The sequence below is a fragment of the Ranitomeya variabilis genome, chromosome 1, assembly GCF_051348905.1.
Source record: "Ranitomeya variabilis isolate aRanVar5 chromosome 1, aRanVar5.hap1, whole genome shotgun sequence".
NCBI classification, from domain to species: Eukaryota; Metazoa; Chordata; class Amphibia; order Anura; family Dendrobatidae; genus Ranitomeya; species Ranitomeya variabilis.
The window spans coordinates 1,003,115,749-1,003,143,417 of NC_135232.1; the positions used below are offsets into that span (position 1 = coordinate 1,003,115,749).

At 43.3% G+C, this 27,669-nt stretch overlaps 1 protein-coding gene across 1 annotated transcript in view; it reads left to right on the forward strand.

The window, feature by feature from the left end:
• The window catches only part of GALNTL6 (polypeptide N-acetylgalactosaminyltransferase like 6), a 2,887,171-nt gene that overhangs the window by 2,685,985 nt on the left and 173,517 nt on the right, over window positions 1–27,669 (forward strand). Inside the window, exon 10 of the mRNA XM_077279504.1 lies at window positions 18,757–18,873. Coding sequence (XP_077135619.1) covers window positions 18,757–18,873 — 117 coding nt within the window. The remainder of the gene's footprint in view (window positions 1–18,756; window positions 18,874–27,669) is intronic.

A 27,669-nucleotide genomic window follows, 5' to 3' on the forward strand; every position in this document is an offset into this window, starting at 1 on the left:
AAGCCTGGACTAACTACCAAACGTCACGTACCGTTGGTGTACCTGCTCAGAATGAAGGTAGTCAGCAATGCTACATTGCTTCCCTCATTGTAAGCCCACCAGTTAGGACACCACCAGCAGCAAATGTGGAGGTATCGTCGCAAGGCCAAAGCAGTCAGGGAATCACAAGGTTATTGGTAGGAAACACTGTAAGTAGGCCAACATCAAGAATACCATCACCAACCCTCTCTCAATCCGCCATGTCCACCACCACCGCTAGTTCCACCATATGCAGCTCTCCAGTCCAGCTGACCCTACAAGAGACTCTCATTAGGAAAAGAAAGTACTCATCTGCGTACACAGGGTTTGAACGCCCACATTGCTAGACTAATCTCGTTAGAGATGATGCCCTACCAGTTGGTTGAAAGCGAAGCTTTCAAAGACCTGATGGCCTATGCAGTACCACACTATGACCCACCCAGTCGGCACTTCTTTGCAAGAAAAGCCATCTCAGCCCTCCACCAGGATGTCAAAGACCGCATTTTCCATGCACTGAGGCAATCAGTCAGTGGAAAGGTGCACCTCACAACAGATGCATGGACCAGTAGGCATGGCCAGGGATGTTATGTGTCCATCACGGTGCACTGGGTTAATGTGGTGGATGCAGGGTCCACTGGGGACAGCCATAGTGGGACAGTTCTGCCTAGCCCTTGGTCTAGGAAACAATTAGCTGTAGGCGTTCGCCACCCCTCCTCCTCCTCCTCCAGAAACAAAAGCTTGTCCACAGAGTGCAGTCACATGACCACTCCATCCGCAGCTGCCAGTGTTACACACGAGGTGTCCCATTATCGAACAGCTAGTGGTAAGCGTCAGCAGGCTGTGTTACAAATGAAGTGTATGGGTGACAACAGACACACCGCGGAAGTACTGGCCGAGTACTTGCAGCAAGAAACTCAGTCATGGCTGGGCAGTGTACATCTTGAGGCAGGCAAGGTAGTCAGTGATAATGGAAGGAATTTTATGGCTGCCATAGCCCTTTCTGAACTGAAACACATACCTTGCCTGGCTCACACCTTGAACCTGGTGGTGCAGTGCTTCCTAAAAAATTATCCGGGGTTACCAGCCCTGCTCCTTAAGGTGCGAAGACTTTGCTCGCACATCCACCGGTCGCCCGTACACTCCAGCCTTATGCTGAACCATCAGCGATCGCTGAATTTTCCCCAGCACCGCCTAATAATCGACGTTGCAACAAGGTGGAACTCCACACTGCACATGATTCAGAGGCTGTGCGAACAGAGGCGTGCCGTAATATATTTGTGGGAGGATACACATACACGGGCAGGCACTTGGATGGCAGATATGGAGTTGTCTGGTGTGCAGTGGTCGAAGCTATAAGACCTCTGTCAAGTTCTTCAGTGTTTTGAGGAATGCACACAGCTGGTAAGTGCAGACGATGCCATCATAAGCATGAACTCCCACTAATGCGTCTGCTGATGCAAAGTTTGACACACATTAAGGAGCAGGCGTCTGCAGCCGAGGAGGAGGAAGCCTTGATGACAGTCATCCATTGTCTGCTCAGGGAACTCTCCTGGACGAGGTGGCAGATGAAGAGGAGGAGGAGGAGGATGGGAATGAATATTTATGGGAGGAAGATGCTTCTCAGGGGGCAATAGAAACTGGTGGTGTTGCAAGGTCAGGTACAGGGTTTTTGCGGGACAAAAGTGATGTTGATTTGCAAGAATGTGCTCCTCAACCCAGCACAAGCAGTGAATTGACACCTGGAACATTGGCCCACATGGCTAAGTATGCCTTGTGTATCCTAAAAAGGGACCCCCGCATTATCAAAATGATGACCGATGACGATTACTGGTTGGCCTGCCTCCTGGATCCACGATGTAAAGGGAAATTACAAAATATCATGCCACATGAGAACCTTGAGCAAATATTGGCTACCAAACAAGCAACTCTTGTAGACCGTTTGGTTCAGGCATTGCCAGCACACAGCGGCGGTGATGGTTCTCACACGAGCCGTAGTGGGCAACATGGCAGAGGTGTTAGAGGTGCACAAATCCAAAGTGGCGTTGGACAGAGGGTTTTTATGACCAGGTTGTGGAGTGATTTCGCAATGACCGCTGACACGACAGGTACTGCTGCATCGATTCAAAGTGACAGGAGACAGCATTTTCCCAGTATGGTTACAAACTACTTTTCCACCCTTATCGATGTTCTCCCTCACAGGTCATTCCCCTTTGATTACTGGGCATCTAAAATAGACACCTGGCCTGAATTGGCAGAATATGCATTACAGGAGCTCGCTTGCCCTGCTGCTAGTGTGCTATCAGAAAGAATATTCAGTGCTGCTGGTTCAATACTGACCGAAAAAAGGACACGTCTGGCTACCCGAAATGGTGATGATCTAACCTTCATTAAAATGAACCAATCATGGATTTCAAATTATTTGGCCCCACCTTCCCCTGCTGACACGTAGCTTGCATGAAAAATGTCTTCCTTTTGGCCTCGTCTTACTGACTTCTCCAATTCCTCCATTTGCAGCTGCTGAATGTCCACCATAGGCCATTTTTACACCTCCCTAAATGGGCTGACACTCCCGACAGGGCCGTGGTCACCACCTGGCGCAAGCACCCGTGCGAGTGCCGTTTGCCTGGACAGGTGGGTGGGCCCTCTCTTGGGCGACGGCACTGGAACAGGGTCCCTCATAGTACAATGAAGTGTCTCTGACGGTGGTGGTGCTCAACCAACGTCAGACACACCGTCGTAATATGAGGGGCCCTGTCCCAATACCGCCGCCCACGAGAGAGTGTTCCCCCAGAGCTCAAACAGTGCTCTACCACATGCAATACTTACCTCTCCCTGCTCCACCACTGTGTAGTCTGTGCTGTTAAATCCTTCAATGGCACTGCCAATACAAATTTCTTGAAATGATAGATGATAGTTAAAATATACAGGGGCCCTGGCCTCCATTTAGACCAGTTAATACTTTGCGCCTACTATTATCACTGTCTGCTACTCAGCAGAGGAGCCCACCCTTGTACCTAGCTATGCTACCTGGTTATTTATGAAAAAATTTTGGGCAGACATTTAGTATACTTTATTATTAGGGCCTACTCACTGTGTCAGCCACTCCTTACAATTGTCCTCCGCTGAACAAAGCAATGCCGCCAGTTTAGTCTTATTTAGTGTTGAGCGATACCATCCGATACTTGAAAGTATCGGTATCGGAAAGTATCGGCCGATACCGGCAAAGTATGGGATCTAATCCGATACCGATACCCGATACCAATACAAGTCAATGGGACTCAAGTATCGGACGGTATCCATGATGGTTCCCAGGGTCTGAAGGAGAGGAAACTCTCCTTCAGGCCCTGGGAACCATATTAATGTGTAAAATAAAGAATTAAAATAAAAAATATTGCTATACTCACCTCTCCGCCCATGTGGCCGCGACGCGACCAATCACAGCAAGCCGTGACGTAATTTTCAGGTCCTTCTAGGCATTCAGTATTTTAAAATTACGTTCCGGCTTTGTGATTGGTCGCGTCGCGGTCACATGGGCGACGCGACCAATCACAAGCTGTGACGTCACGGGAGGCAGGAGACGCGCGCATTTTTAAAATTACATCACGTGCCGTGACGTAATTTCAGGTCCTGATGCCTATTTCTGCATTCAGGACCTGAAATTACGTCACGGCTTGCTGTGATTGGTCGCGTCGCGGTCACATGGGCGGCACGCAACCAATCACAAGCCGTGACGTAATTTTAAAAATGCGCGTCTCCTGCCTCCCGTGACGTCACGGCTTGTGATTGGTCGCGTCTCCCATGTGACCGCGACGCGACCAATCACAAAGCCGGAACGTAATTTTAAAATACTGAATGCCTAGAAGGACCTGAAAATTACGTCACGGCTTGCTGTGATTGGTCGCGTCGCGGCCACATGGGCGGCACGCGACCAATCAGAAGCCGTGACGTCACGGAAGGAAGGAAAAGCGCGCATTTTAAGCAAAGAACGCTGCCGGTTCCCTCGGTGAGGTCCAGGCTGCGTCGGAGAGGTGAGTATAGCAATATTTTTTATTTTAATTCTTTATTTTACACATTAATGTTGTATTTTACACATTAATGTTGTTTCGATACCGATACCCGATACCACAAAAGTATCGGATCTCGGTATCGGAATTCCGATACCCGCAAGTATCGGCCGATACCCGATACTTGCGGTATCGGAATGCTCAACACTAGTCTTGTTACCAATTTTGAACTGCATTTAGCCTACTTACTTATTTGGGCCTACTCATTGTGTCAGCCTCTCATTACAGTTGTCCTCCACTGAACAAAGCAATGATGCCTGGTTAGTCCTGTTACCAATTTTGAACTGCATTTAGCCTACTTACTTATTTGGGCCTACTCACTGTGTCAGCCACTCCTTACAATGGTCCTCCGCTGAACAAAGCAATGCCGCGAGGTTTAGTCCTGTTACCAATTTTGAACTGCATTTAGCCTACTTACTTATTTGGGCATACTCACTGTGTCAGCCACTCCTTACAATTGTCCTCCGCTGAACAAAGCAATGCCGCCAGTTTAGTCCTGTTACCAATTTTGAACTGCATTTAGCCTACTTACTTATTTGGGCCTACTCATTGTGTCAGCCTCTCATTACAGATGTCCTCCGCTGAACAAAGCAATGACGCCTGGTTAGGCCTGTTACGAATTTTGAACTGCATTTAGCCTACTTACTTATTTGGGCCTACTCACTGTGTCAGACTCTCATTACAGATGTCCTCCACTGAACAAAGCAATGCCGCCTGGTTAGTCCTGTTACCAATTTTGAAATGCTTTTAGCCTACTTACTTATTTGGGCCTACTCACTGTGTCAGCCTCTCATTACAGTTGTCCTCCGCTGAACAAAGCAATGACGCCTGGTTAGTCCTGTTACCAATTTTGAACTGCATTTAGCCTACTTACTTATTTGGGCCTACTCACTGTGTCAGCCTCTCATTACAGTTGTCCTATGCTGAACAAAGCAATGCCGCCTGGTTAGTCCTGTTACCAATTTTTAACTGCATTTAGCCTACTTACTAATTTGGGCCTACTCACTGTGTCAGCCTCTCATTACAGTTGTCCTCTGCTGAACAAAGCAATGCCACCTGTTTAGTCCTGTTACCAATTTTGAACTGCATTTAGCCCACTTTATTATTTGGGCCTATAACTGTGTTTCCTCCTCATCCTGCCCATTGCCCAGCCACTGCTAGATGAGTCTGCTGGTACATTGACGCAGACCACTACATTCCCCTTGCACTCTACACAGCCAGAATCTGACCCTGCTGAAAGTCAGGTTCCCCTTCCCGCATACTATACCACCTTACATGGGGACAAAGAGGAAGGTGCAGATGAAAGTGCAGGTTCCTTCATCAGGTGGGGGGGCATACTCGTTGGCGACGTCACTGGCACAGGGCCCCTCATAGTATGCAAAAGTGTCTCTGCCAGTGGGAGGCGCCACCCACCATCAAACACACCGCCGTACTATGAGGGGCTCTTTGCCAGTGCCAATTAGTGGGCCCCCCCTGCTTGCTCAGGATCACAGCACTTGCAAAGTTGAAATACTTACCTCTCCCTGCTCCACCGCCATGACGTACTCCGCATTTCCTGGGCCCACGAAAATCTTGAGCCAGCCCTACCCCCCACAACTTCAGCCAAATGACCCCCAGTTTTCAATGCCTAACTATTATTATAAAGTAAATTAAGATTGACAAGCTTCAGTAATAAGATTTCATGTTCTTGGCATTAAAATGGGCACCGTAAGTGTTTTCCTGTCCTCCACTCACTGCCGACTTTGATTCCCCATTGACTTGCATTGGGTTTCGTGTTTCAGTCAGTCCCCGACTTTTCGCAATAGTCAGCCGATTTCACCCGACCCGACTTTTGACAAAGTCGGGTTTCGCGAAACCCGACTCGATCCGAAAAAAGTAAAAGTCACTCAACTCTATTCCATACGTTACCGCTAATTTAATGTATCTCTCCCTGGTTCCTCTACAGCAATGTTGCCATAACTTTTGCATCATTATACATTCATTGTGTACAGCAGGGATGGGGAACCTCCATCCCACCAGCTATTTACTTCCCTCAACAACCCTTTATCTGGCACCTGGGCAGATTCCTCTGGAACCGCAGTGCTTGTGCAGGCAGCTGTATTTTACTGACGGCCGGCCCATTAATTTCTTCTTGCTCTGTGAGCAAGCACATGCAGTGTTCTCTACTGAATGCCGAGAAGCGTGCAATGATTACATCCTGACACCAATGTCAGCATGAGGATGTACTTTATGAGCTGAGTTAGAGTGCATTTGTGCAGCCCTCAAAGGATGGCATAGATATCCATATGGCCATAGGCAGAAAAAATATTCCCCCCTTCTGGTGCACAGTGTGTGATAAAAATGTGGTAATTTTGTTACAAGTTAGTAGAAATGTGTCTGTAGCACATATGTGTAAATTTTTTATTTATGCTTCTTTTTGCACTTTTGCACTAGAAAACATCTTGTATGGTATGAAAGACATTATTGGCACCCTATTTTGAGAAGCAGAACTATTATTTTTCTGCATAAGTGGTATCAAGAAGAGATGATAGAATCACTTTGACATGGATTGAATATGAATAAAATTTAGAGAAATCTGCAAGTCCCGCTGGAATTTAAAAGCTCAGCCTCTCTTTCTCTCTCCATCTCTTTAGATTTCACTCTCTCTCACACTTTGGTTTTTACTCCCTGCTTCCGAAACCCATAACTTTTTTTAATTTTTCATCAACTGAGTATGGGTTTGTTTTTTGTGGGACAAGTTGTAGTTTTGTGAATTGCACCATTCATTTTACTATATAACGTACTGAGAATGGGGAAAAAATGTAAAGTGGGGTGAAATGGTAAAAAGTCCCTACCACTTTGTCAAAGATTTTTTAGTTTTGCTTTTAAGATCTTATTTGTGTGGCAAGTGACACATGACGTGACACAGCAGTGTGATTGTTCAGGTCAGTATGATTGTGGTGACATTAAAAGTTGAAGATTTTTTGTTCATATTTTAGTGATTTAAAAAAATCACAACGTTTAAAAAACTATTTGAATGGTGTTGTCATTTTCTGAGACACATAACTTTCTTAAATTTTATGTCAATTTATAGGTTTGAGGGCTTATTTTTGATCACATGAGCTGATATTTTTATTGATAGCATTTTGGGGTGTTTATGACATTTTGATTACATTTAATTGCATTAGTTTATGTGTGTGTGTTGGAGGGTATGTTCTAAAGCACTATTGCTTGCCGTTGTAAATCGTGATAATAATGACGAAGGCAGTTTATTAGATCAAGGTGACTGTGATAAGGTGTAGTGATAAATGTACTTTTTCAATTAAAAATAATGTCATATGTGTGATTTGTTGCAAAATGATTACCAATTCATTTATTTTTCATCATTTGTCACATCACTTATCACCTTTATTTATTTATTATTGTGATATTATGGTGATATTAAATCAGTTTCAAATTTTGTCAAATATGAACCTGTCCATATGTACCGTATTTTCCGGCATATAAGACGACTGGGCGTATAAGACGACCCCCCAACTTTTCCAGTTAAAATATGAAATCTTCTTACAAGTCGGGGGTCTTCTTATATGCCGTATGTCTTATTGGGATGGTGACTAATGTGCCTTTTGAGATGGGGAGTGGTCCCGATGATGAAGAGGGGGCGTCTCACAGGAAAGTGTGAGTGGAGTAGCCCCCTATTACCTCATTACCGGGACGAGATCTGAATCTGAGCATGCGCCGCCCCCAGCGGCCATTTTCCCGGAGGCCACCGCATCGCAGCAATGGAGCTGCCGGTGCCTCTGGGGCTTAAGTAGATGCAAGAGGAGCCCCGACGCTGCAAGAAGATGCACCGCCCCACAGCACAGAGCCCCCACGGCACGAAGAGGAGCTGCCGCTCCTAGCACAGAAACCCTATGCTACCGCAATGAGGAGCCGCCGCTCCCCAGCACAGAGACCCCCACGCTGCCGCAATGAGGTAACGGGGCTACTCCACTCACACTTTCCTGTGAGACGCCCCCTCTCTTCGTCATCGGGACCACTCCCCCCCACCCACCATATGCACATTTGTCTGTACCCGGCGTATAAGACGACCCCCGACTTTTAAGTAGATTTTGAGGGGTTAAAAAGTCGTCTTATACGCCGGAAAATACGGTATTAACAAAATAACATTAGTCACTAGTTTGACAGAAACAGTGGACAATTTTCTCATTTGCTTTATGTATATGTGTCCATTTTATCTGTAGATTTCTTTTGCATGATTTGTACTTTGTATTTGTTTGGAGAACATACCATGGCGAAGTTTGATAATTAGCTTTTAATAGCAGCATATTTTTAGTGGCAGAAAGGATTGTTCATTTACTGTTTGTCATAATATAACAGATTTAAATGACAAGTAAAAATAACATCTCCGCAAACACTTTCATAACAGACCATGACTGAAAAACATCTACCCTGAATAGTCTGTGTGCTCACTAAAGAACATGCTGTGCTTTGTAGCATTGATAATAATTAAACTGCTCTATGCATCTGTGTGGCTCATGCAATAATTGAAGTGTGTTCACATCTTACAGGGCTGTATTCACAGCTTGTGCACTATTTGCCAATTCATTCCCCCTTTCCTAAGAAAACATCTATTTATCTTACTTTCGTCATACATTAAAGCTTAACTTCTCTAACACTGACTTTGTCTGCCCTTCTCTTCCTTGTCTCGGCATAAAATCATTACATGAAACACTTCATATATCCGTTTCACCACTGTAGTGTCCTTATGAATGCTCTGGTGCTCAAGAGCACAACAGATCATTTCCTGATAAAGACAGTATTAAGTACTCTTGACATGTAGCATAATGGATTGTATGTTCTTCTGAGATTCAAAAGCTGTGCTATTATATGTAAAATATATTTCACCTTGCTTTCCTGGCATAAGGCATTTATAAGTTGAAAAAAATGCATTTTTAAATGGTATTAGAAAAAATTTTACTGTACTTTTTTCTGCATTTTGTCATTCACATATAACAATCAGAAGCACAGTAATTGAAAATAATGGCTACAATTGCATGCTCATATACATAATTCAAAAGAGTATATAGAGGGACAAACTGATTTAATATACTTTAATAAGTTATTGCCTGTAAAAAGTTATAGAGCAGCTAGAAACCCCCAAACAAACTTAATGAAATACCAAACTCTTTACTGAAAAATGTTAAGAATATTTGGTCGGGTAACTCAAAGCAGAGACAAAGAACGAGGGAACAAAATGGTCAGCAAAAGCTAAATTATACTGTGATTAGGTTCATATTGGAATATTACACATGTCACAGTCAAGTAAATATTGTTATAGTACAATATTCAAACCAACAGACCTGAGCCCAAGCTATCAAATAACAGGAATAATTATACAGTTTGGGCACCCCTGGTCAAAATAAATGTTATCGTGAACTACGAACCAAGTTGAAGATGAAATGATCTCTTAAAGACCTAAAGTTAAAGATTAGGGATGATTGAATAGCTTCAGATAAGAGTTTATCCGAATAGCTATAGCGCTTCCCGAATAGCTACCTCTTTGGCACCGCAGCTGCATGTGTCGTGGCTGTAAGACAGTCACAACAGGTGCATCTAAGGCGCCGAACAGCTGATTAATGGGAGCGTTTCATGTATCCAGGTTACTGAGGCAGCTATTCGGTAAGTGCTATAGCTGTTCGGATAAACTCTTATCCAAAGCTATTCGATCATTCCTATTAAAGATGACACATTTGCCCCAACTTTTACATGCACTGTAAAGTACATTGCGTTCTACATTGGAAGTCAATTTGTGCAATCATTTTGTTTTATTGTTCCAAAAATATGTTGATTCCTGATGCTTCAACCAGAGGTGTAACTAACTGTTCTACTGCCTGAGGCAAAAACTGATACAGTGACTCCCTCCATTTCCTCTAAAAAAACAAACATCAGGAAGCTAAGACAAAATCATATAGAAGAGCTATGTAACAAATTTTGTAGGTAAAAAAGTTAACCCCAGTTTGGAAATTAGCTCCTATCCTTTCCTGATTCAATTTCCTGATCTTTGCAGGTCCTGCCACTGTGGCCTAAAACTACAATATCAGGGCTCTTCACCTGTGTGAATGGAGCAATGATCGAACCTAAGCATCTCTGCTCCATTCATTCTAATTAAAGTGCAGAAGACCAGCTGAAAGTTGCACTAGGCTGCCATCTAATTAAGAGTGAATGGAGCAGAGCATAATGAACTATCGCTCCATTTACTGAGGGCACTTTAGAGCCATTATACTTGGGATCACTGGGCGTCCTAACAGTGGGGCCTCCAGCAATCAGGAAGTGGTCCCTTATCACAGGAATGAAGGATAATATCTAAAATTGATACAACCCTTTTAAGCTTACCACATGCCCTATATTGCTGTACTATATACATCTTGCAGCACACTTGCCATGCACTACCTTAAAACTATTATTTATTTGAAAGCAAATAAAATATAATAACAGCAGCACAGACACATGTAGCATGTGGAATTTTACCACAAATATGTGCAGTTTTCAAATTAATATTAATGTCGGCAAAGCAGCAATTTTATCTGAAAAAAACTCCATAGACATTAATCATTTCAAAACTGCACTGAATAGATGGATTACTAAATGTTGTCAGCACAGTTTGTAGCTGCATTATGGCCAGACAGCACCCACTAAGTGTGCCTGTATACCCTAATTCCTTCATATATTTTACCATTAAAATAAATATAGCTTTAATAATTTGCATAATGCTATGTCAATAAAGTTTATCATATGCCAAATAAATCATATGGTGCATGATGTGCTATGTTCCACCAATATCTAAGGTGTAAATAAATTCAAGTTCAGACAGCCATATATTTTTGGTTAAGGTTCTTTCTGTTTAAAAGACAGCATACTGACCAATAACAACCCATGTACCTGTGCACACAAGCAATTTTTACACCGTCTAATAGTCCACATAAAAACATCAGAACGTGCACTAATATGTTTTTCTTTTCCTATGAACCAGACTGGTGCTTGTAAATATCAAGCAACTTCTGTATTTTTGCACATTGCAGATGAACACATGCAGCTGCACATGGTGCCAGTCAAGCCTAATATTGGCGGATGTGACTGGCACATTATTTTACAGCTGTATGACAGCGGTTTGTGATAGTAATAATTTTATGAAAATATAGACTGACACAACAGAAATAATATAAAACCATTTAAACTGTTGACAACAGGCTGCATAAATAATTTATATGATTATATGAAGGAAAAAAAATGTATGCATGGAATACATGGGTATAGGTAGCAGGAGACCTCAGCCAGCAGCTACAGGATATCCTGAAACATATGGGCTGGCCTCATGGTAGGTGCAGAATTTGATCAAGAATGGCAGCTCTGAAAAATTGCTATTGCCCAGGGAAAACTACAGGCCACCCTGTGAGGCAAGATGCTTATCTCATCTCATGGCAGATGTATACTGGCAGCACCCCACTACTAATACCTGTAATCTGCAATTTTTCATTTAGTGACTAGTTTACCAATGTTGCCGTCAAAGCTTTAAATGGTATCAATGGAAATAAGTGGGTTATTCCCTCTAGTAGCTGGAAATAGTCTTGCAAGGTATAATATTTTGTGTAACCCAGGCAACCCATTTAACAGCTTACATTAAATGGTGGCAGCTGAAATTTATTACTAAGCAACAATGGACGTTCGTGTTTGCTCTTCTCCAACTTGGAGACTCAATTAAAGTTTCCTAAATGATGAAATTAGAACATGTCTAGTGCTCAGACCTTATAGATTATTTAGGTTGTCTGTTTGTAAGGAATATATTATGCATTTCTGGTATACCTAGTCCACCTAGCCTTTAAAGAGACCATTATTAGAAAATGTATTTGACAGTATATTCAGAACACCATGATATGTAACTATTATGCATGAGTTACACGAATACATGTTACTGGCTTTTCTACTTGATGTAAAAGGGTTAAGGGTATCCAAAAGGGCCTTGAAGATGTACTATTGTCATGTTTTGTGACTTGTGGTCTCAGTTGCTAGGTAGCAGCTTGGACTTATTTAGGCTGACATTTAACAATAAGCATAGCTGAGCAATTATTCATTAAAGAAGTAGAATGACTCAAGTTCTTGCAAGTGTGCATGTGAAGAGTCATACATGTAGTAGTCAAATTCTTGCATTTTTACATCTACTCAGTTTTTTTTGCAAAGTTGGCAGATTACATGAGTTGGCTCATCCTTTGCAGTGTCTAAAAAGGCCCAGTCTAGGCAACCCTTGCCACCCCTGTGAGCTGCAGACCCATGGATACTGCTTGTCACAGCCACAGTTGTGGCTGAGGATGCATTGCTTGTTGTGGCTGCATCACTATGTGTCTGTAATGTACGGTGCAACGTAACCTCCTCGTCTGCCTCCTCAGATGACCTACTCAGCTGTGTGCCTCTATGTTCACGACAACTGGGATCTAACAACTCATCATCATCATCAACTGTGTTATCACATTCCTCGCCCTTGAAGTCACCCTCCTTCTCTTCCTGCCCTGACAGCACAGTACAGTCCATGTGAGCCTCTGATATCTGAGTCTCATCAGGATCACCTTCACCCCAGGGGTTAACATCTGATGATGGAGGTCAGGATGCTGCTTGGACCTTACTTCGTCCTGCCCCGGATCCAACCTAAAAATATTTTGGACATTGGTGCAGATTTCCTCCTTTTGACTCTGTGAAGCTTTTGAGTACACTTCTGATGACCATTGCATAGAACATGTGAACAGCTCTTCAGACTCACCCATCTGTGGTTCCATACAGTCAGTTGTACAGCTGGAAAGGTGGGATGTGGGGGGAATCAAAAGGAATTTGGGTGCCACCTTTGTGGACTGTACTGGGTGTGATGTTAAAGTGGAGGAAGAAGAGGAGAGGTCACTTGAAGCTGACCTTGCCATCCACTCGAGCACATGCTCATTCTGGGCCTCATCAACAAGGCATACCGCTGTGCATCTGCCAAAGAAACGTAGTAGAGTAGCACGTCCAGTAACAGAAGTTGTCATATGTCTTTAATAATAATAATAATAATAATAATAATCTTTATTTATATAGCGCCAACATATTCCGCAGCGCTTTACAGTTTAACAGTTTCAAACACAACAGTCATGGGTAACAATGGTAACAATACAGTAATAAAGCGAAAAAAGACAAAATAAGACGAAATGAGATGAAATAAGACAAAATAAGATGAAATAAGATGACCCTGCTCATGAGCGCTTACAATCTACAATGAGGTGGGGAGATACAAAGTACAGGTGTGTATTTACAATGATGGTCCAGCCATCTTCAGGGAGTGGGGGGTAGGTGGAGATAGGGTGTGTGTGAATGGGCTACACACACACAAACATAAAATGAGTTTGATTAGGGAACGTGATAGGCCGCTCTGAACAAATGAGTTTTGAGCGAGCGCCTAAAACTATGCAAGTTATGGATGGTCCTAATATCTTGGGGTAGAGCATTCCAGAGGATTGGCACAGCACGGGAGAAGTTTTGGAGTCGGGAGTGGGAGGTACAGATTAGTGCAGAGGTTAGTCGAAAGTCATTTGCAGAGCGCAGTGGTCGGCTACGCCGATAGACAGAAATGACGGAGGAGATGTAAGGGGGTGCCGCACTGTGGAGAGCTTTGTGGGTGAGAACAAGTACTTTGAATTGTATCCTGTAATGAATGGGCAGCCAGTGTAACGACTGGTGAAGAGCGAACACGTCTGAGTAACGATTAGCCAGATGGACAACCCTGGCTGCCGCATTAAGGATAGACTGGAGAGGGGAAAGTCGCGTGAGGGGGAGGCCAATTAATACAGTGTTACAGTAGTCCAGACGGGAATGGATTAGGGCGACAGTGAGAGTTTTTGTTGTCTCCATGGTGAGAAAATGGCGGATTCTAGAGATGTTCTTTAGGTGTAAGCGGCACGAGCGGGCAAGAGATTGTATGTGGGAGGTGAAGGAGAGATCAGAGTTAAACATAACACCCAGACAGTGTGCCTGCTGCCAGGGTGTTATTATGGTGCCACCCACGGAGAGGGAAATGTCAGATTTAGGGAGGTTAGTAGAAGGCAGGAGCAGAAGGAGTTCAGTTTTGGAGAGGTTGAGTTTCAAATAGAGAGCGGACATGATGTCAGAGACTGCGGACAGACAGTCAGTGGCGTTCTGTAGTACAGCGGGGGTAAGGTCAGGGGATGACGTGTATAGTTGTGTGTCATCAGCTTAAAGATGGTACTGAAAGCCAAATCTGCTGATGGTCTGTCCAATTGGGGCTGTGTAGAGGGAGAAGAGAAGGGGGCCAAGGACTGAGCCCTGAGGTACCCCGACAGTGAGAGGAAGAGGAGATGAAGTGGAGCCAGAGAACAGAACACTGAAGGAGCGTTCAGAAAGATAGGTAGAGAACCAGGAGAGAGCAGTGTCCTTAATGCCTAGTGTCTGGAGCCTAGAGAGTAGGAGAGGGTGGTCAACTGTGTCAAAAGCTGCAGAAAGATCGAGGAGAATGAGCAGAGAGTGGTCACCATTACATTTTGCTGTCAGAAGGTCATTGGTCACCTTGATGAGTGCAGTTTCTGTCGAATGTAGGGGGTGGAACCCGGACTGTGAAGGGTCTAGGAGGGAATGAGTGGAGAGGTAACGGGTAAGGCGGGAGTATACTAGGTGCTCCAGGAGTTTTGAGATGAAGGGGAGATTGGAGACCGGTCTGTAGTTGTTTGTGCATGATGGGTCAAGGGTGGGTTTTTTTAGTAATGGAGTAATGATAGAGTGTTTGAAGGAGGAGAGAAAAATGCCAGAGGAAAGGGAGAGATTAAAAATTGTAGTTAGGTGAGTTGTGACGACTGGAGAGAGAGACTGGAGGAGGTGTGAGGGAATGGGGTCGGTAGTGCATGTAGTCGGACGAGAAGAGGAGAGGAGCTTGGAGACTTCTTCTTCTGTGATGGGATCGAATGCAGAGAACGAGCCAGGGGAGTTGCAGGGAGGAATGGGAGTCATTGCACTTGGTCTATGCATGTCTTTGCATAGGACGTGACATTGTTGGTTCACTAGTGCTTTCACTAAACTTACCACCTACCCTACGTACACCATAAACGTCAAGCCTAATTCCCCTCCCACCACAGCCTTGCTTTTTCCCAGGTATGTTGGTCAGATAGTGTGGTAGGAGCACAGGATTAGCATAAAAAATTAGATTTTAAACTCTGCACCACCTCTGCAAACAGCTGAATTTCAGTGGCAGTAAATTCCAAAGTGAAATATGGCATGCTGTATCGCGTTAATCACATGAGAAAGAATTGTTTGAGCATGGATGAGGCCTGTATGAGAAAGAAGATATGCTACAAAAATTTGAAAGCCAGATGTCCCCTACTGTATGACGTTAGCCGCATAAGAATTTTTTGGTGACCTCTGGATCAGGCCTCTATAACACACTAGATGCTACAAACTAATTGAATGTGAGATGTCCCATACTGTATGACACTATGAACAGAAGAATTTTTTGGAGGCCCCTGTATCAGACCTCTATAACACATTAGATGCTACAAACTATTTGAAAGTCGGGTCCCCTACTGTGTGACACTATTAACGGAACAATTTTTGGTGGCCTCTGCATCAGGACTCTATAACACACTAGATGCTACAAACTAATTGAATGTGAGATGTCCCATACTGTATGGCACTAGGAACAGAAGAATTTTTTGGTGGCGTCTGGATCAGGCCTCTGAAACACACTAGATGCTACAAACTATTTGAATGTGAGATGTCCCCTACTGTATGACACTAGGAACAGAAGAAATTTTGGTGGCCTCTGGATCAAGCCTCTATATCACACTAGATGCTACAAACTATTTGAAAGTCAGGCCCTCTACTGTATGGCACTAACAACAGAACAATTTTTTGGTGGCCTCTGGATCCGGCCTCTATAACACACTAGGTGCTACAAACTATTTGAAAGTCAGGTCCGCAACTGTGTGACATTACGAACAGAAGAATTTTTTTGTGGTCTCTGGATCAGGCCTCTAGAACTCACTAGACGATACAAACTATTTGAATGTGAGATGTCCCCTACCGTATGACACTAGGAACAAAATACTTTTTTGTGGCCTCTGGATCAGACCTCTATAACACACTAGATGCTACAAACTATTTGAAAGCCAGATCCTCTACTGTGTGAAACTAGGAACAGAAAGATTTTTGTGGCCTCTGCATCAGGCCTTTATAAAACACTAGATGCTACAAACTATTTTAAAGTCAGGTCCCCTACTGTATGACGTTTAGCAACAGAAAAACTTTTTTAGTTATGTGCGTGAGACCTGGAGACAGCTTAATTTCAACCCAACAAAATGACAAAGTGTGATAAGGTGGGCTGTCTAACTTTGTGAAACTGAAAAATTATAATTTTTTTAATGTGCCTTAGGTCTGCAGACAGCTTCATATCACCACAGCACTGGCTGTTTCACATTTAGCTAGTGAAAAAATATTTTTTAGAATGCTATACTCATGCATGGAGCACAATACATTTATAAAACATACTGTATGCCCTGCTGGCTTTGTCTGTGGAAAAAAAAATGCTGGAAGGTAAATTTAATAGCCACACTGGACACAAGCTAGCTACACTATCTGACTGATATACAACCACCTAGCTAACAAGCTAAATTCTTGCTGTTTGCAGTGCCAGCGTCAGGAGCAGCCTCTCTGCGCTGTTACAATGTCAAAATGGTGCTAAAACAAGATGTCCGCTCTTTATATGGAGAGGGACATGTGATTTCAGCAGCCAATGACACAAGCCATGGTGTCAGAACATTGTGGATGTTTCCTGCACCCTGATTGTCTAGCTGCAATGTGCACACATAAAGTTAGGGAAAAAAAATTCTGTTTACAAGAACGCTGTGCCACTGAGCTCTGCAAACCCCCTTCCCTCATGAAACAATTGCAAAACGTTCATGATACACCACCATTATCGGTGCTAAAGTGCTGAAAATACTTCTGTGGCAGCAAAAAAAATTTCCCTCACTTTTTATCGAATGTTACCAATTTTTACCGATTTTATAAAATTTTGCTCATGTTTCCAATCACTAATCCGAATGTGCCATATTCATGCCGAATTTATTGTTTTCCGAACAAATTCGCTCATTACTACTCAGCACCTCTTCTTACCACGTGTTGAAACCACTTCAGAGCATAATAAAGGGTACTCAATTTGTGCAGGATAAATTTACTGCAAATCGAATTTCTCTGCAAAATCCTCACAATTTGGCAATTTAGAATCTTGGTAAGATCAATCGTCTGTTTGCTTAGTCCCTTCAAAGTCATTGAGTAGAACTTATGGTGAGAAAGTGACTGGCACTGTTGTGAATGGCCGTTATTTGTCACAAAGGATGAGTTCTCTGCGCTGTAAGCCTGAAATGTTTCTCTGGGACTTGTAGTTCCACAAGCCTTCCTTAGTGTATAAGGGGCTGGGCTTGCAGGGTTAGTCGGAGAGCTGGGTGGGTCTGGCTAACTACACACCTCCCATCAATGGGTGTGTCTCGTACTGTATGTTATGAGACTGTGGTTTGGTCACGTGGTCTCTGTGTTGGAAGGTCCTGCAAGAGTTCAGGTTTCCTGGAAGGCACATGGATGATTCATGTGCCTGCAAAGTCCTAGATGGCTATCTGTGTTGGGGGAAGCTACTGTCCTTCTGAGAGTCTGGAACTGACAGAGTTTGAGCTTGTAAAGCAAGTCATAGTACGGGTCGGTGATCACAGTAACGCAGCTTCCCTGGAAGTCAGGATGTCGGTGACGGCTATCTGTGTTGGTGGAAGCTACCTTCCTTCTGAGGGTCTGGAACTGATGGATGTGAGCTTGTAAAGCAAGTCATAGTACGGGTCAATGATCCCAGTAAGACAGCTTCCCTGGAAGTCAGGACCCATGTGATGCCAGCCTGTGAAGCCTGCAATGCTGCCAAGCAGGTAACCCAGACCATGGGAGACTGTGTGCACTGACGAGGGTCAGTTAATGAACTGTGCGGACATAACCGCAGTTGAGTGTGGACTATATGTTAGGTCTGTGATGTATAACACGGCCTACAATTGTTTATGAGTGCATAATAAACCACATGGACTGGTTTAAGTGGAAAATCATTCCTGTGTGCCTTAATCTCCAAGCCAAGTGAGTGTCCCCCAACACATTCAGTGAGCACTGCACTACATTATATAGTAGTGACCTATTCTTATGTTACCGATTAGATCAATTTGGTCAAACACCCGACACCTCCACCCATCAGTTGATCAAATCTACAGTACCACAGAAATGCTCCAAAAGTATGATCTGTTGTGGCTCTACACCTCCAACTACAGTGGAAATTGCACACAGATAATCGTAAGGATATCAGGTTTCAGATGCACATTGAGCTAATAGTAATGACTTATCTTCATCAGTACATAAGTGGACAATCACTTTAACCTTTGCATAACTGGTATTTGGTATGGCACCATATTGATTTTTGTTCTAATGAGAAATGATGAAATTAGAAAGCATCTCTGCAGCTATTGAGTCTAGTGTATGTCTAACTGTCCGATCTTGAAATACTGAAGGCAACTCTAATAGAGGTATTTGATCTTTTTTCTTTCTTAATTTATAAATATTATATTACTCTTTCTATATTCATTAACAGATGAGAAATGTGGCATCCAATCTTTGTATTGACAGCAAACATGGAGCAACAGGCACAGAACTGAGAGTTGATACTTGTGTTAAGGATGGCTCTGAAAGGACTTGGTCACATGAACAGGTAATGTACAAGATAAATATAAAATGGTACAAGTTGTATCTGGTAAATTAAGTCAAATTTTATAATTAATTATGAATAGTATTTCAATACAGAATGCAATCAGGATGAGTTTGCACAGATTTCGGAATATAAATTTCAGCGGCCATAGGCAATACAAAACCTAATAAATGAGAACTACATAACTACATGACAATTTGTTTTAATCATAATATGATTTGTTTCCTTCTATTAAAACCTTGTCAAATTGCTCCTTATTTAAGATACAATTTACCTGAGTTGTGAATAATTTGATTTTATACATTCCTTAGAATCGCTTAAAGGGAACTTGTAATCATGTTTCACATTATTAAGCTCATGCCCAACGTCATGCGCCCATGTAACCTGGATACCTCTAAGATAATCTTTATAAATTGCTCTCACTACACAGTGGGGTCCAATGGGGACATCATCCATCAGTCAAAGTGCTTAGCAGACTTACAGTAGATGTCTAGTCGGTCACGTTAACTATCAGAAATGTGAATGAAGCAAGAGTGATATATAAAGATTGTATAACAATTTTAATTAAGAGATACAAAAGTGGTGGCATCTGTTTAACCATTTCATGACTAGACACATTTTCGATTTTTTGTCACACTCTGTTATAAGAGCTCTAAAAAACTTTCTTGTTCAGATATTCAAATAATTTGAATGTAATTTTTAAATATTTTCTTTCTCTTATCAGGATTAAATGTAAACAAAGCACTAAAATACATTTTAAATTATGTTCTCCTTTTCTAAATATTATCTTTAAATATTGCGCATGTTTTATTCTACAGAGACGAGTCTAAAAACTGCGATATGGATTGGTGATAGCTTTCTTTTTTCATTTTATTCTGTTTATTTTTTCTGTGTTTATATTTGTGTTTTTTTTTTTTTCATTTATTTCAAACATTGTGCTTCAACATAAGATCATAAAAGACATTTGAGGTCATTTCAACATTTTTATATTGCTAATTCCCCTGTAATTGGGAATGGCATAGTAGCTCCATTTGCAGGGCAAACCCAGCCTTGTATTTCAACTAAGGAACTGATATCTGTCAGCTAGAAGCCTACAAGCCCCGCTATCTCCTTGCATCCCAGAGATGACATGACTGCCGAGTCCAGAATAGAAATCACAATATGCACTTCTGGTACTGTTCAGCACTCTGTACACACTGATCTGGAAGGTAGAGATAATAACATCCCACCTCTTCCTTCTCTTTGGAGAGTCTGGCTGTGACGTACAGCCATTACCTGCTCCTGCAACTGCACAATCTCTTCCAACTGCTTACTCTGTCATGATGTTCAAAAGTATCATTGCAAAGTTATATGTTTACCGCTCAGACGTTTAAGTCTATAGGGTCTTCAGAAGCTGTCAATAACAACAGTCCCTTTAAGAAATTGAAGAAAAGGCTCTGTAGACTTCTGAATCTGTGTTTTCTTCTGAAATCAGTGAATTCAGACTTTCCAGAGCACTCAACTAGATGTTACTCTTTTTTATGAATTTCTGATATTACTTCAGCTTCTTTCACAGTAGCACAATATTAAGGATATCAGCAAGAAGAAGGAAGAATTGTATGTCACAGTTCAGTGCCAAGCACAACAGAGGCTTCAGGGAGAAGGAAGATCACGTTAAGGCCAGCATCACACTGGCGTATTGCATCCAATGCGAGATCATCGGATGCGATATGCTAATGACACTCGGCTCCTGCTCGCAGAAGAGCAGGAGCCGAGTGTCATGCGTTTGTGCTCCGATTCTCTCGCACAGGGACGGTCGGAGCACAAATGCGGAGGAGGCGGAGAAATGAATTTCTCCATCTCCTCCATTGCTGGGGTCCGCTTATAATGCACAGCACTTGGATGATATCCGAGTGGTGTGCGCTGTCTCACTCGCACCCATAGGCTTATATGGGTGCGAGTGAGCCGAGAGTTTTCCTCGGTCCGAGACAATCGCAGCATGCTGCGATTGTCTCGGACAAAGGAAAACAGCCGACAAAAAGTCGGCTGGTGGGAGGTGCCCCATAGCTGAACATTGGTCCGAGTGCAATGTGATTTTTTATCGCATTGCACTCGGCCGTTTAAAACGTCAGTGTGATACCGGCCTAATTGTACTTATTCAGAGTATAGACAAGGAGAAGAGTACACATAGCAGCATCGGAGAATTCACTCTTTATACATGTATTAATGTTAATACATAGTAAAAAAAAATGAAAATTATGTAATTAGAGATGAACGAAAATTTCAATGTTCTTGTCATGATCCAGGTCAGGTTATCTCTTTCCTGACCTGGTCATGCACAGGTTAACCTTTCCTGCCTCTCCCTGGTGTATGGGTGGCTATTTCCCTGCTCTATTGCTGTCAGCTGATGTCAGCGATAGTTCATGTCTTTGGCTAGAGCAGCTGACCTAGCATACCCTGAGTGTGTCTTTTGCTACCCGTCTGCCCGTGTTCGTATTTGCCCCGTACTGACCTCTGATTTAGTGCGTCCTGTGTGTCTGTTCCCCGCTGTGTATGAGCTGACTTGATTTGTGACCTGCTCTTCCATCTTGCATTCCTGTTTTGGATTGTCCTCTCTGGCTCTGATCTTTGGCGTGTCTCTGGCTGTGTTTTCGTCTTGTCCTCTTGGTACTGGATTCTGACCTCTGGCTTAGTTCAGACCTTGCTTCTGTCTTCTCCTCTGATATTGTATTCCCGGTTGTTGCTTATTTGGCTTGTCTGACCTCTCTACTGCCCACTAGCTGAGTTTTGCCCAGCTCTTCGCTTCAGGTGAGCTCCTGTTACCTCCCTTCCGCTCCCAATGGTGGTTGTCCCCATATTGCACAATATTATCACTGACCATATAGTTAACCTAGTGGAGGTCTATTTTTTCTCTGTGGTATGGATCCGCTCAGCACTTTGATGGATAAAGTAGCCAGTCTCATACAAATGATGCAGGGCTTGTCTGTAAAGAATAAGGCGTTGGTTATGTCTCACCAGTAAGTACAGAGAGAGCTGGTTGAGACAGTCTAGACTGCCCGAGATGCTGTCTCAGCATCTGTTAGTAAGGATGGTGATGTTTCTGACAATTCTTTACATTCCTCTGAACCCTCTATTAAACGCCCTGACTCCTTCTCTGGGGAGAAGGAAAAGTTCCATGCATTCAGGGAAAGTTGTAAGTTGTTGTTTTCCCTTAGGCCCCGATCTTCGGGGAATGAGAGTCAGGTAAGGTCCGCAGTCTTGGGCCTTTTACTTACCCCCGACCACCCCGAGAGAGTGTCTTTGGATAGGTTTTTTGATGCCCTAGGACTCATTTATGATGAACCTGACCAGGTTAGATTGGAGGAGGACATGATCATGGGTCTCTCTCAGGGAAAGCTCTCTGCTGAGTGGTACTTCTCTGAATGTAGGCGATGGTCCTCCAAGGTGTCCTGGATCGACTCTGTGCTCAGGTGTCAATTTCAGAGGGGACTATCTGATCATCTAAAGGATGCTCTGGCCCTGCATCCACCGCACAGTTCCCTGGAGGAGGCAATGACGCAAGCTGTCCATATGGATCAGAGACTACAGGAGCCATGCAGTGGGAGGCCCCATTGCTTCCGGTCAAGCCAGAGTTGGTATCCCAAGCTGAACCCAAGGAGGTGGGGGCCACCACTGTAAAGGAGAAGGAGAGGAAACGGCAATGGGAAGGCAAGCTTTGCTTTTACTGAGATGCCTTTGCCCATTCCTGATAGACCATGGACTCATCTGTCCATGCATTTTATCACTGATCTTCCTCCTTCCTATGGTAATACTGTCATCTGGGTGGTTGTGGACCTGGCTTGATTTCTGACCTGCCCTACCCTCTTGCATTCCTGTTTTGGATTGTCCTTTCTGGCTCTGATCTTTGGCGTGTCTCTGGCTGTGTTTTTGTCTCATCTTCATGGTACCGCACTCCCGACAGGCTTCTGACCCCTGGCTTAGCTCAGACCATGCTTCTGTCTTCTCCTCTGATACTGTGCTCCCACCTGTTGCTGATTTGGCTTGTCCGACCGCTTTACCACCCCTAGCGGAGTTTTGCCCAGCTCTTCAGGTGAGCTCCTGTTACCTCCCTTCCTTTCCCCCTGGTGGTTGTCCCTGTGTTGCACGACAGTTCTGTTCAGATGATGATTGTCGAATTTGCAATTTGATTTATTAATCAAATATTTGCCGAACATAGCCGAACATTCAAGTCACTGGGAGGCAAAAAAAAAAGCATGCACAACACCTTCTAATGGCCCCAAAAGCTGCCAAAACACATTAAATGAGGGGCAGACATCAGAAAAGTGTCCTCAATTCACCCACAGTGCAAATTGTAGCACGGCACTGCAGCAATCAGCCATGCATGAGGTATCGTGATCTGGGCCAGAATTTACTGCTTTCGATTGAATGTCAAAGTGAGACGAGGTGGGTGAGGGATCGGTGTAGGCCTGCTATGCTGGGAGACCTGAAACCGCAAACAGCAGCTTAACCTGCTTTCATGCTGAGCCACACATGTGGCCTAAATATCAGTTTCATAGACTACCATTGTCAGAAAAATCAAAGGATAGTAACACGGATAGCTGACTCCAATGAAGCCGAGGCCTGACGCTCTGAGACCTACTGCTACAGGCAGCACACATGTAGGAGATCCAATCAGGAGTCTACACATTTTCATAAATTAGTGGCAAACACCAACAAAGTGCCATCAATTTCACCACAGAAAAAAATAGTATAACAGGGACCGACAAGTCTTCCACCACACCCAACCAAGCAGATGGACACCCAAACAGGAGTGTTCACATTTCCAAAAATTATTGGCAGACAATACCAAAGTGGCATAAATTTCACCTCAGCCTTAAATAGCATAATAGTGAACAACAGGTCTTCCACTACACCCAATTCAGCAAATGGACACCCAACCAGTAGTTTTCAAATTTATGAAAATGAGGGTCTGACACCACAGAAGTGGCATAAATTTCACAAGAGTAGAAATAGTATAATAGTGAAAGACAGGTCTTCCTCTATGTCATGGATGTGGTTTATGGATATCAACCTGTTAACTGGCATGGACAAAGACCTCTGTATCAATGCAAGTCGATGACCTGAAGGGTGCGAATGATGGAAGTGAATACACAGCTTCCGTGCTTTCTGGAGCAGCTCACCCAGGCCAGGAAAAAATGCTCTACCACCAGGTTGAGGATGCGAGCCATGCAAGGAACGTGTGTGAGCTGCGCTCGCTGTAGGGCCGCCACCAGATTCACACCTTTATTGAACACAGCCTTCCCTGGATGCAAGTTCAGCGGAGACAGCCATTGCTCAGCCTGGAGAGCTGTCCACAACTCTTCAACTGTATGACTGTGATCTCTAATTCATATCAATTTTAACACTGCCTGATTGTGGTGATCTTTGACTGTGCAGTATGGAGATGGTGGGGATTTTCTCTGAATTGTTGGAATGTGTCTGTCATTAAGGCAAGAGTTGAGGGCACAGGGGGAGGCCCAAAAGGAGACACAGGAGAAGGCAGAAGCCGTGGAGAAAGTGTTAAATGTAGAGGTTTGTTCTGCAAGTCTTGGGGATTCCAAAACCTGTGGAACAGCTTAATTTCAACCCAACAAAATGGGCAGCATGGTGGTTCAGTGGTTAGCACTGCAGCCTTTTATAGCTGGAGTCCTGGGTTCACATCCCACCAAGGATGACATCTGCAAGTAGTTTGTATGTTCTCTCCATTTTTGTGTGGGTTTCCTCCGCGTTTTCCAGTTTCCTCCCACATTCCAAAGACATGCTAATAGGGAATATAGATTGTGAGCCCCATCGGGGACAGCGATGATAATGTGTGGAAAGTGCAAAGCTCAGCAGAATATGTTAGTGCTGTATAAAAATAAAGATTATTGTTATTATTTTTTGACAAAGTGTGATATAGTTGGTTTTCTAACCTTTTGCAACTGAAAAATTTTAATTTTTTTAATGTGCCTTAGATCTGTAGACATTTTCATATAACCACAGCACAAAATGACAAGTTGGGATACAGGAGGGTGTTTCAATTTTCACTAGTGAAAAAATTATATTTAGAATTCTATACTTCTGCAGGGCGCACAATAAAAGCAATGCCAAAACACACTTGTAGGACTTGTGCCCTGCTGGCTTTGTCTGTTGACCTCAGTAATTGCAAAAACAAAAAAATGCTAGAAGGTAAATTTAACAGCCTCACTGGACACTAGCTAGCTACACTATCTGACTGATATACAACCACCTTGCTAACTATCTAAAATCTGGGATACAGCAGGCTTTTCCACATTTAGCTAGTGGAAAAATATTATCTAGAATGCTATACTCGTGCATGAAGCACAATAGAAGCAGTGCACAACACACTTGTAGGACATGTGCCCTGCTGACTTTTTCTGTGGCCAAAATAAAAAAAATGCTGGAAGGTGAATTTAACAGCCACACTGGACAGTAATTAGCTACACTATCTGACTGATATACAACCACCTACCTAACTAGGTAAAAGCGTGCTGCTAACAGTGCTAGCTTCAGGAGGAGGCTCTCTGTGTTGTTTCAGTGTCAAAATGGTGCAAAACAGGATGTCTACTATTTATATGGAGAGGGACATGTGATTTTAGCAGTGACACAAGCCATTGTGTCAGGACATTGTGAGTGTTTCCTGCGCCCTTATTGGCAAGCAGCAATGTGCACTCATACAGTTAGGAAAAAAAATGACTGTTTACAAGAAAGCTGCACCTCTGAGCTCTGAAAACCCCATTTCCTCATCAAACATGCACCAAACGCTCATGATACACCACCATTATCATTGCTAATATTTTCCCGCACTTATACCGAATGTTACCGATTTGATAAAATTATGCTCGTGTTTCCGATCACGAAATGTGCCAAATTCCAAAATCCAAATGTGCCATATCCATGCCAAATTTATGTTTGGCGATTGCTTTCCGAACAAATTCGCTCATCATTAGTGATGTTGTCCCACAAGAAACAAGCTGCCATACGGCTCCATTTGCAGAAAAATAAAAAGTTAGCAATTTCAGAATTAAGCAGTGCAAAAATAATGATTTTTTCTAAAAAATAGTTTTTATTGTGTAAAAGAGCCAAAACATAAAAAAAATATAAATTGGGTATCTCTGTAATTGTACTGAACCAAAGAAAAAATCTACCTTAACAATTTTACCACACGCAGAATGGTATAAAAAAAGCCATTCCTGAATTGCTGTTTTTTATTAATTCTGTCTCCCAAAAATCGAAATAGAAAGTGATCAAAAAATGTGCATGAAAATGGGAACAATTAAAATGTCAAGTCGTCCTGCAAAAAACAAGCCATCACATGACTTTGTCAGCTGAAATGTGGAAAAATTATAGATGTCTAAATATTTTGATGCAAAAACTAGTTTTCCCAATAAAAAGCATCTTTTAGTGGTATCGCTGTAACCGCACCGACTCGAAGAATAAAGTTTTCTAATTACTTATACGGCACAAGGAACGGCGTAAAAAAATAAATAAAACCAATTACATGCTGTTGATTTTTTCATTCTGCCTCCCAAAGATCGCAGTATAGCTCAGTGCACATTTATCCTGTGCTCTGCCCTGAGCGCTTACACAGGGGTTTCCATGTAAATCCCTGAATATTCCCTATAATGATACAGATGAAGGCACTGTGTCCAGAGTAACTCTGCTACCTAATTATAGTGAATGGATCCCCTGGGGTTTCACCTGTCTCGTTACTCAGAGATTTATATAGAAACCACAAAGTAAGTGTTCAGCGTAGAGTGCCAGATAAATGTGATCCCAAACGTTATGTAAAATGTTCCCAACAAAAGCTTCAACTCCATCCACAAAAAAGCAAGCCCTCACTTACGTCTGTTATCTGTTAACGGAAATATAGGGGGCTTCTACTTTACTGGTAGCAAAAAGGCTCTGGAAAAGCTAAATGGCTCCTCGCTCCCCAAATTCAGCAAATTCTCCGCTCTCAAATCCAAATGTCTCCTCCCTTCTGAGCATCAGTGTGCCTAAAGCACATATAATGCCCACAAGTTTGTCATTTCTGTAGTGATGAGAGCCTGCCTACCGTATTTTTCCGACTATAAGACGCACTTTTTTTCCTCCAAATTTGGGAGGAAAGTGTGGGTGCGTCTTATAGTACGGATATAGCATGTGGGGAGGGGGGCAGCAGCGAGTGGGATCACAATGATATCCCACTTCAGGATGTCCCAGCTGCCGGAATCAGCTGCTGGGGAAACCACATGGCCCCGCTGATTAAGTGCAGTGAATATTCATTAGCGGCTCCCCGCCCACCGATCAGCTGAGCGGTGAGCGGGGAGCAGCAAATGCATACTGCACTTAAGCAGCGACACACAGTTTCCCCAGCACTGATTCTGGGGAGAATCTGTGTGTCCGGGGGAGGAGGCAGCAGCAGCAGGGGCCAGGAGATCGCTGCATACCTGCCTGTGCTGGACGCTGAGCTGTCTGTGGTGCACAAGGAGGACCTGTGTGATGTCAGAAATGGGCGGGCTGGAGCATCACATGGCAGCTCAGAGCCCTCCCTCTTCTGACATCATCATAGGTCCTTCAGACTCCCACCTAGAATCTGCAGCTTCCTCTTATGTCCTGCGTGCGCTGTGGAAAGGCAACAAGAGAGAGGGCTCTGTGTGTGCAGCCATGGGATGCTCCAGCTTTTACCTCACCATAGGCTGGCTCCCACAATTAAGAGGTTAGTTTTTACAAAACACAATAAAGCACTCTGCCACTCCTTTGGTGAACTATAACTCCCAGCATGTCATAGGATCTGCAGGA